Source organism: Telmatherina bonti (assembly GCF_933228915.1).
Source record: "Telmatherina bonti genome assembly, chromosome: 12".
In the NCBI taxonomy this organism is placed as follows: domain Eukaryota; kingdom Metazoa; phylum Chordata; class Actinopteri; order Atheriniformes; family Telmatherinidae; genus Telmatherina; species Telmatherina bonti.
Genome location: NC_136610.1, coordinates 26,513,469 through 26,524,599, shown reverse-complemented (window position 1 = coordinate 26,524,599; position 11,131 = coordinate 26,513,469). Strand labels below are relative to the sequence as shown.

Sequence of the window (11,131 nt, the reverse complement as noted above, 5' to 3'; positions counted from 1 at the left end):
AGTGCTGCAGACCTACAAGTTTTAAATGTTTCCCTGCTCAAACACAACCGATTCAAATTAATGAGTCCCAGTGCAGAACTTCTTACACTATTGAATCTATTTGATCCGAATCAGGTGTGTTGGAGCAGAAAAAACATCTAAACTGTTGTGCTAGAGGACCAGGGTTACCTACAGTTGTTTTAAAGGAAAGCATGTGTGTTGCCTCTTTGTGCATCTTGTATTACAAGTGAAAAATACCCGGCTCACTTACATCATGTCATCTTATTTAGGTTCTCACTGTCACAGTACAATGTCACACTACATGACTGAAATTGAATTTGATGTATCCATTTATAACAAAAGTAAAACAAACTGCAGTAAAACATTTTCTGAATGAAATTCCAGTATGCTCAATATTTTTGAAGGATTGACAGAGGATTCCTTTCTATAATTCATGAAAAGTCCTGTTTCATTCAGTTTTGCATTTTAATGATGAAGTCAGGCCTATATATATATATATATATATATATATATATATATATATATATATATATATATATATATATATATATATATATATATATGTAAATAACCACAAGTAATTAGGCAATATAAGGCAATATTTTATTTTAGCGCTTGCTACTGTTAACGTTCTGTCAACGCTTTTATTTTGAAGGTACGTCCGCCCATCAGTTGTGGTGGTGCAAGCGCACTTAACGGCAACTAAAAAGATGGTTAAAATGTTACAGTTTTACAGAAGAACATATCGTCTTCTTTTCTTTTGATGAATAGCAGCCCCCTTGTTTGAGGAACAATGTATGTTTAATATGTATATAACGAGACTATTTGGATGTTTATATTGCCACATAAATCAATTTTATGAGTTTACTGCCAGTGTTAAATTTATTGTAAAGGATGTAAGAGTCGGGTTGTTATTTAAATGCTATATATATATATATATATATATATATATATATATATATATATATATATATATATATATATATATATGTATATATATGTATATATACATATATATATATATATATATATATATATATATATATGTATATATATGTATGTATATATATATATATATATATATATATATATATATATATATATATATATATATATATATATATATATATATATATATATATATATATATATATGTTATATGTATGTTATTTTTATATATGTATAATGCAAGTTAAATCGACCACAACTTTATCAAAACATATTCTCAGTATGCTGAGAAAGTGCTGTCAGAGGAGTCACCTGTCTTCAACTGGCTTTTCTCTTTGGGGGCATCGGGTTAATCAAATATTACACAAGGATTAAGTAACTTCTAAACAGCTAATCTCACTTACATCAGTGTAGTCAGAAGGGTTGTGATATGATTTGTATTCCTGTAACATCCCCCCACCCCCCATCACTCCCCAAATGGCCAGTTACTACTGTACCGCCCCAGTCCATGTCCTCCTGTTAGCATATATTGCTGACTCCTCAAAGGCCCACCAGTCAGACCAGTCTACATGTCACATCCAGTCAGATAAGGAACTAGTTGGAGAAGGTTAGATAGGGGGAAAAAAGGACTTGACAGTTTCATTCCCAGAATGTTAAAGGTCGGCTTCAGTTGGCTCTGTAACAGGGGTCTCCAATGTAGGTCCTCAAAGACTGCTGTCAAGGTTTTCCATGTATCCCTTCTCCAACACAGTTGGCTTACATGATATGGCTCCAACAAGCATTGAAATCCTGCACAACACTGAGTAATTCCAGTCAGGTATGTTGGAGCAGGGTTACATGGAAAACCTGTAGGATTGTGACCCTATGGACTGGAGCTGGACGCCCTTGCTCCTGAACCTGAGCCTGGGCTTTCAGTGTCCCTGCAGTTTTGAACACATCATGCATGGTCCCAGTGCTGGAGAAAGCCAACCAGTGGAATCAAAATACTACAGACTTGTATCTCTCATATCATGAGGGTCATGGAGAGGCTGATCCTGAGACACCTCAGGTCCCTGGTTGATGCATCTCTACATTATGTGTATATAAATCATAATCTTCTGACATTTCACTGATATTTCGTTTATGTTTTAGAATAAAGTGTATTTCAAATTTTTCCTTTAATTGTTTTTTTTATAAGACAAGGCTCTACTGATTGTTCAAGAAATCAATTACTGCTTTTTGTCAAACTTCCCTTTTTTAGCTTAGAAGATGAAGTTGGGACTGCTGTCTTATACAACAGTTTTGTGAGTGAGAATCGTTTGTGACTCAAAGCTGAATCTTTTTTCTCTTTTGTTTGAAAAATCATGTGTAATTTAGCCTGTAAAAATTAATTTTCTCTTTTAAATAATATAAATTAAATTGCTATTCTAAGGGTACGCGTTAAAAAAAGAGACCACACTGAGTAAAGTACTTTTCCTTCAGTAAAAACTTTCCCATCTTTCTCGGCGAACAAATTTGCTCAAGCGCATGGTTTTCACTGTATAAACTTCAAGTTCCATGAAGCACTAGACGACAACCCAAATATAGTGACGTTTTTGGATTTTGTCCAATCGATTTTTAGATTTCTTTTGAGTGGCATAGCTGCTAAGAGATGCCATTGGTTTCTATGCGGTTTCCAGGAAGTGAACGCCGAAAAACTGACCACCTCCCACATGTGATCTCCTGTCGATAGCACCACGCGCAGCGTGCGAAGGAGAGAGGAACCGGTCGGTAGAGCAACGTCATTCCTCGGACCACCGACTAGACATAACGAAGCAGATAGAGAGCGGAGAGGAGCGGCGTTGTCCGAGGCAGGTAATGCAAAAGCCCCGTTTGTATCGCTGTATCAAACGTCTAAAAAGCTGCCATTTGGTTTCCATATGGTTTCCAGTGGAACACTAAGAAAGTAGGTCGTATTAGATAAGAACAGGGTGGACGCTAGGGCCTGGTAGACTAAAGGCCTGTAATTCTCCGCGTTCTGTACTGACACAGGCAGCCCGACTAGAGATCCTCCGTTACGGTCAGATCCGTAGCTAGTACTGGTCAGGTGCCGTAACGGACACCCCGCCAGCTGTTTGGAGAGATACTTAGCCCAGCTGTTTAGACCAGAAATGTCATCTCAACAAGACTGTGTGTAGTAGTCTGTATATTTCCAGTATAGCTCACAGTATGCTTTGCTCTCTTTATTTCACGTCTTTTAGGTGCTGAAGCGATTACAGCAGAAAGATGGCGGACGACCCCAGCGCGGCAGACAGGAACGTGGAGATCTGGAAAATCAAGAAGCTGATCAAAAGTTTGGAAGCTGCCCGTGGGTAAGTGGTTAATTTAGGCTGCTTGTAGTTTTAGTAGTTGTGTTACATGCGCCTGTGAATACAAGGTGTAAATGTGGACAGCCGCAACAGCTGGAGAGCGTACTAGTGGGGCCGAGTTTGGGAGTGGTTAGCATAGCGATCTTAGCTAATCGTAGCTTTAACCGCTATTTTTTTTTTTTTTTTTTTAGCTAATTGCTAAGTGCTAACTGGCGCCGCGTTTAATCCAATATAAGACCAAAAAGGCTGGTTTAAGATGGGAGGGTGTCATGCTTTGTTTCCGTTTATGTGCTACGAATGACATTGCAGAATATTTAGTCTAGGTTCAAATTACGATACAAAGTTAAAAGAGGTGATGCTAGGTATGGTGCTAATGCCTCCCGCTAATAGACGTCATCTCTGAGGCCGCCATGGGTGTCTTTAACAAAAACGCACGATGATGGGAAAGAAATGCCGGTTGGTTTGCGTAGTGAAGTGTAATGTGATTCTTAAGACCCATTTCATAACTTTAAATGAGGTTTTCATGACGTTGTACGAGTAGATTGTATGGAAAAACTGAATTCCCCAAAGGGTCTACTCTGTTGGTCACCTCATGGCAACCGATCACCTCAGTTTTACGTTTAAGGTTGACCCGATCAAATACAATAGCTGAAAACTATTCCAGATCAGCTTGACTGGGTCATTTTCGATCCACTGACATATGAAATTGTAAATTTGAAATGTGTGTGTTGGTACACCGGTGCTTGCTCTGCGATAGCTTGTCGTCTAGTGTTGCGCAGAATTTGTCCTATGCTCCTATGCCTGCCATGTCACACACATTTGACTATTTGCCCTACATTCATCGAGCTTGTGCTACCTGCTTGTGTGTTTTTGTGTGCAGTGCCAGGCTCTACTTGTGTGCTCGTGTCCTTTTCAGTAGGTCGTGAACAAAGAAACAAGTTTGGTATTGAAACTCAGTCCTTGTTTTCAAGGACAGATTATGTAGTTTGTAACTGGTTGTCTCTCAACATTTAAACCTAGTAAAGTGATACTTTGTCACTGCTGGTTTTGTGTTTATGAAATAAAAGATTTAGAGATGGGTCTGTTATGGAGATATCTCAATAGTCAGGTAAAAGTTTCAGTATTGGAAGCCTATTAAAATTTCTGTTGTAAATACATCATGCTAGTGTCAAAACATTGATATGAGCACCATTATATTAACAATGAAACTGTATTTAGTTTCATAGTTTGTAGTAGTCATAAATGAACAATTTTTCTTTTTTTTTCTTCTATGTTATATGTTGCATCTCATGATGTCTTGGCTGCACGGAGGTTTTCTTGAAGGGACTAACTTTAAATCCACTTGCTCTTTACACAGTAATGGCACCAGTATGATCTCACTGATCATCCCTCCAAAGGACCAGATATCAAGAGTGGCCAAAATGTTGGCTGATGAGTTTGGCACTGCTTCCAACATCAAGAGTCGAGTTAACAGGCTCTCTGTTCTTGGGGCCATCACCTCTGTACAGCAAAGACTAAAACTCTACAACAAGGGTGATTGCAATTTAAAAACTTGCTTTTTTGTATTTGTTTTTCTTTAATCCACATATTTGTGTTGAATTTTTTAAGGTAATGTTACTTTAGACATTTTGCTACAGTAATATCTCAAAGAACTGAATGCTGCGAACAGTCTTAGCTTTTTCTGAAAACTCCTGCATTGTGTATGTATTAGTATTAAAACCTAATGTTTAGTCTAATCTAGCTCATACTTTTCTCTTTAATTAGTGCCACCCAATGGTTTAGTTGTGTACTGTGGCACCATTGTGACAGAGGAAGGCAAGGAGAAGAAAGTCAACATCGACTTTGAGCCTTTTAAGCCAATCAACACCTCTTTGTACCTTTGTGACAACAAGTTCCACACTGAGGTGAGAGATTTTGTTTGCTTTCATGCACAAACATTTTTCTTTTAGAGAAGACTCTTGGGTTGTAAACTTATGGTGTAAACTTCTGGTGTCTTTATTCTACTTGCTGTCTTTCACATCCTCATTTTCCGTTCTTTCCCTATTACTAACTAATGCAGGCACTGACGGCCTTGCTTTCTGATGACAGTAAGTTTGGCTTTATTGTGATCGACGGTAGTGGGGCACTGTTTGGAACACTGCAGGGCAACACCAGGGAGGTGCTGCATAAGTTCACTGTGGACCTACCCAAGAAGCACGGTACTGACCCACAATGATCACTTTTTTTTTTTTTTTTTTTTTTTAATCAATCTGCAAGGGAGAATTAGTTAAATATTAAATTGTGTTAGTTGTAGTAATCTATCAGATTTTCCATCACATAAAACGTTAAAGACCTTGTCTGTTATCTATTTTCTCTTTTAGGCAGAGGAGGACAGTCTGCTCTGCGTTTTGCTCGTCTAAGAATGGAGAAAAGACATAATTATGTGAGAAAAGTAGCCGAGACCGCTGTACAGCTCTTTGTGTCCAATGACAAAGTTAATGTGGCAGGAATGGTCTTGGCTGGCTCTGCTGACTTCAAGACTGAACTCAGCCAGTCAGACATGTTTGATCCAGTAAGTTTGCATCTGTTTATTATTTATTACTAAGCAAAATAAAATTTTCCATTAATTAATGAATGTGTAATACTTGTCAATTATTACTGAATATCATTTCTTTTTTCTTTTATCCTTGCAACACGTGTTGCATTAGGGAATAATATACCAGGAAAAAGACAAGCTCAGCATTTTGGCTATAATTATAATACAACTTTTTACAAATGTAGAAAATTATTATTTGATCTATTAATTGAGATACTTCGTAACTTTAATACTGTGATATACAACCAAAGTAAGCGCAGACTAGTTTCTTTTTGTAATATTTAGGACTTTTAGAACATTGCAATAAATGTAATAAAGGTCAAAGAAATAAGTGACTTGTAGATAAAGTTTTACTTTTCTGTTTTTCCAAAAAGAAAAAATAGTTAAATATTTTTCTTTGTTGTGACAGTTTACCTAACCTTGTACTATGCACATGCACACTATAATGGGCATTACATAGTCATTGTAGTACATTTGTTATTTGTGGGTTGAGTCACATTATGTACATACACTTGCATGTATTAAAAAATCATCCTGTATGTTTTTAAAATGGCATGTTGACAATGATCGCAGAAGTGTTGGCAGTCTAAAGAGAATAGTTTTGTATTGTAGGACTCTAGATATCTCCTCATGCTGGGTGTAATCAAGTTGTTTATATATTTGATTTCCACAGAGGTTACAGGCCAAGGTTCTGAAGCTGGTTGATATCTCTTACGGAGGTGAAAATGGTTTCAATCAAGCAATCGAGCTTTCAGCAGAGGTTCTCTCAAATGTCAAATTCATCCAAGAGAAGAAACTCATAGGTGAAGTCTCTTATTGATTCCATTTTAAGTTTATAATAACGTAAAAAGTTATTTGTTGTGGGTCTTATGTTTTTTCTTCCTTCATCCCCTAATATCTCCTCTATAGGGCGATACTTTGATGAAATCAGCCAGGATACAGGAAAGTACTGTTTTGGAGTGGAAGACACGCTCAAAGCCTTGGAAATGGGAGCAGTGGAGATCCTCATAGTCTATGAAAACTTAGACACCATGCGTTATGTTCTTCGTGTGCATGGAGCAGAAAGCAATGGGGCAGAGAATGGTACATAAGTCGCATATTTCTGGACTACACGTAAAATATCTGGTTGTACATAGTAATTTTCAATCCTAGAATTTTTGTCTGTCTTCTTGAATTTTAAGATGAAAAGACTCTGTATTTGACGCCAGAGCAGGAGAAAGACAAGTCTCACTTCACAGACAAGGAGGTGAGTACTGTAAAGAAAAGCATAGACCTGTGAGTTGTGACCATGCTTTCCTGACTCTGATTGTGTTTCTAGACGGGTCAGGAGCACGAGCTGATCGAAAGCATGCCACTGCTGGAGTGGTTTGCAAACAACTACAAGAAATTTGGAGCCACGCTGGAAATAGTAACAGACAAGAGCCAGGAAGGGTCCCAGTTTGTCAAGGGCTTCGGGGGCATTGGGGGTGAGCACATTGTTGTTTACAACAAGATCATGACACTGGAAATGACTATTATTCAAAATGAAGTTAGGAGGTGTGATGAATGTTTTGGTCCACACATTAAAGTTTTGTAATGAGATATTTATTTATAAATATGAGCATGCATGTTCAAGCTTCAGTGTTTCCACAAGTATTTAGTGCAATGTTGTGAACGTGGAAAGTCAGACCCAGTTACTCTTGCTTTTATTTATATTTTAAACTCAACATAACAGGAAACAGAAGCATTTTAAGATCCTATGGACAACTAGACACTTAATTTTTAAATGTGTAAATTTTATCAATTTCACAGTATTTAAAAAAAAAAAAAAAAAAGCGAGAGAATCCCCTCTTTCAAATGATAAGCCTTTAAAGCTGTTCTGCCTTGCACATTGAAGACTTGAAATATTCAGATGTGTTCCAGAAGTGTAAGTTCCCATGTTCAATCCTGGCCTCTTGAGAATACCCAGTAAGTGATCCAATAAGACTGGAATATGGGTGGATAAGTTCATGATTTCATTTTCCAAAATATTTCAACCATCTTTGAAAAAGAAATAATAGGAGAAGAAGAATGTGGTATATTTCAGTGAATGAATACAGACAAAAACAACAGAATTCCTTCCAATATCCTCATGCTCTGTTGAGAGGGTAATATAATTGCTCATCCATTGCTGGACTGGAACATGAGCACCTGCCTGATAAAGTGTGCAGTCATGATGACATCAGATGCTTTGGTTATGTAGCAGGGATCATATACTAGGGCTGTCTTTCTTCAAAGATATGACTGCAGTGTAGCTCGAAGAATTGTATCTAGCTGTACCGCTGCTTTCAGTAAAATATCTTCCAAGATGGGGTGCATAGTGCAAAACCCAGGTGCTATATTCAAGTTACTGAAGCTCAGGAGGAAGAGCAGTCATCTCCCAACCCGGGTAATCTGTGGATTCCAGGCTTTCCCTCACTCCATTCCAAAATGTTCTTTGCAAGACACTTCATGGTTCCTCCCGATGTTTCTATTGGTGTGTGAATGCGAGTGATAGGGGCAAGGTACTTGGAATGCAATAATAGATGTGCTGTGTGAATTTGACATGTAGTGTAAAAGAGTTTTGAGTGGTACAGCCCATGACTGTTTACTAAGACTGGATGCACACAAATCTTTGTTTGTCCTTTGAGTTCAAATTAACTTTTGATATAAATTGATTCTCAGATTGGCTAGCAGTGACTGAATCTGGGTTGTGTTCCACTCATCCCTAGCTGGAAACATTTAATGTAGTTTTAATTATTAACTAAATATTGTAATTCAGCTTTATGGAAGCCAAAGTACTAATATACAAACTCTTGATGGAGATGGTGCTGGTCAGAGATCTTGCTTACCTATCATGTATGCTCAAGAGTGTGTTGATAGCTTTCCAGTTGATTCTCTGTCAACTTTGAATACCAGTTAAATTATATTAAAATAAAGTATTGATAAAGTTTGTGACTTGATCCCAATCTTCACATCTTGGTGTACCTGATAAGGAAACATGTATTTAATTCAGGTGTGCTAAAGTAGGGTTACCTCTCAAACATGCAGGGCAGTGGGACAGAAATGATGCTCTGTATTATTTCAGGATTAAGACTGCAAACGCTGTATTAGAATAATGTCTTAACTATTGGAAAATCAGAATTAGCTGTTGAACATATGAAAAAATATATTTTAAAGTCCAGATTTAATTCTTAACAGATTATCTTGAAGCTTGTGTAAAAATGGCTGAGGTATCATAGAAGTCGCATTGCTCTAATAATGTTGTGTCCAACAGGTATCTTGCGGTACAGGGTGGACTTCCAGGGCATGGAGTACCAAGGAGAGGACGACGAGTTCTTCGATTTGGATGACTACTAGGTAGTCTTGGACTGATATTGGGAGAAAAAAGAAAAGAAAGAAATGAATGAAGAAATGAGGAAAGAAAAAAATGCCACCTCTCTTGCAGCGAGAGGGGCAACTGTGTTGATCATATATATGACAGACACACCTTCCAATTTATCTGTTGCATACACAAACTTGCAAATACATCTGTACACACGACAAAATGCATCACACAGGCTGAAGAGGAGTGAGATTTTCTTTCATCCAGAGAGGGAGAAAGCCCTTCCTGAATAAATCCCTGCCTTAGAGTGCTGGTTCCTTCCCCTAGTCGGATTGGACTCGACTCATTTTGGTTCATCTTTTTTTCCTCCTCCCCTCCATTTTGAATGAACACAACAGCAAGTTCCCAGATTTCTCGCTGCCCCTAACCTGGTCTGAAGATGAACTTTGGACTTGCTCCATACATAAAGAAAATTTTATTTTCCTTTCTCACATCATCATATCCCTACCCTCTCTCTCTTTCTCCCCTTTATGCTTTCTCAGTTTTTTTTTTTTTTTGCATTTCATTTTTTTACTGGTAACTGCTGCTGTTGTATTTTATGAGAGTGGGGGATTTTTTTTACCTGGGTTTCTGTAGAGAAAGGGGGACAAAGTATTAAATTTGAACTGCTGAAAACCATTGCTACCTCCTCATCTACTGTGGTCTCAATCCCGTGCTGTTACTGACCTGTTAATGAGATAGGGTACCTTTTCACTGGCATCCTAAAATCTGAGTTGATTAAAGTAGTCCCAAATGGGGAAAATACTAATTCAGTTTAGGAATTTGGAGTTTGATCAGCCACACCATAGTGATACTTCAATAATTCTAAATTGAAAGGTGCTATTATAAGAAATATCTTTGATAAACAATGTTTCATCCTGACTTCAATATGAATGATTTTTGGGTGCAATTTACTCCCCATATATCCTGATTACTGGTTGTATAGTAAAAGAAATATGGCATGTGCACTTTCCATAAATAGCAATGGGGTGTTTTTGCTTCCCCTCCCTCAAATTCCTTGTGAGGAAGTCGAGATAATCTGAATGATTAGCCTTTTTATATCATGTTCATATTAAATTGTTTATATTTCAACTCAAACGTTAATATGGACGCTGTTGTAGTTGTTTGCACTGCTTTGTTGTGTTTGACCATGCGGGTGCCTATTCTTTTTACATAATGGCACCTTTGGTATATGAAAATACTTATTCAGATACTTAACACCAAGAAAAATGACAATTATTGCAATTCTTTGAGGACTGTTTAAGAATGTCCTACTCATATCTTACAAACATAATGTAAAGTGAGTATTTTTTTAAATTGTATTTTATAGAGTATTTTTATAAATGTGCTGATGATTGTCAAGTATACATTTTGTAGTACATGTAGAGTTTAGAAAAGAGCATTACCAAAGGGAGTATTGCCAGAAAATGGAGAGTCCATGTCAATGCAATCTTATGTCTTACTTGGAAAAGTTATATCACTGGCCGTACTTGTGTATAAGGAAATTTCAGAAACCATGATGTCACTTATGAATAATTTCTGTGCTGACATTGAAAACACTAATTGGTTATGAAGTGAAATGGTTAAATAGAAAAAAAATGAGAAAAATATGTTATAAGACTAATTTAACTTCCCTGACAATAACAACACAGAGCCTTGATACGTTGTCACATTATCTTCAGTTTATTTTTTACAGTTATCCTTAAACAATAATGTTAACCCCTTTACAGCATGTTTTAGTGACTTCCATCCTGCAGCATTTCATAGCAACGCTATGCGGATGATTGATTTTGCCTCCGTGTATTCCTCTTCAGGATAGCAACAGCATCCTCGTCCATTTGCCTTTTTGTTTTGGGGGAGTCACCGGGGAAAGCCTTAGTAGCACGGTGAGCCAATCAATAAAAAGTAAAACTGGAAAGC

The 11,131-nt window shown here is 37.2% G+C and overlaps 1 protein-coding gene across 2 annotated transcripts; it reads left to right on the top strand.

Moving 5' to 3' along the window:
• Positions 1–2,641: 2,641 nt before the first annotated feature.
• On the top strand, positions 2,642–10,267 carry LOC306763229 (eukaryotic peptide chain release factor subunit 1). Of its 2 annotated transcripts, none has more exons than XM_079250001.1 (11): positions 2,642–2,781; positions 3,168–3,278; positions 4,633–4,808; positions 5,040–5,179; positions 5,335–5,473; positions 5,636–5,826; positions 6,524–6,653; positions 6,760–6,933; positions 7,032–7,096; positions 7,169–7,316; positions 9,125–10,265. In XM_079250001.1, exons 2-11 carry the CDS (start codon positions 3,193–3,195, stop codon positions 9,205–9,207), a joined length of 1,332 nt encoding a protein of 443 aa, XP_079106127.1. In that variant the 5' UTR covers positions 2,642–2,781; positions 3,168–3,192; the 3' UTR covers positions 9,208–10,265. The 2 variants fall into 2 exon arrangements, with proteins under 2 accessions (XP_079106127.1, XP_079106128.1); XM_079250002.1 differs by having other exon boundaries at positions 2,677–2,777; positions 9,125–10,267.
• The last annotated feature ends 864 nt before the right edge of the window (positions 10,268–11,131 follow it).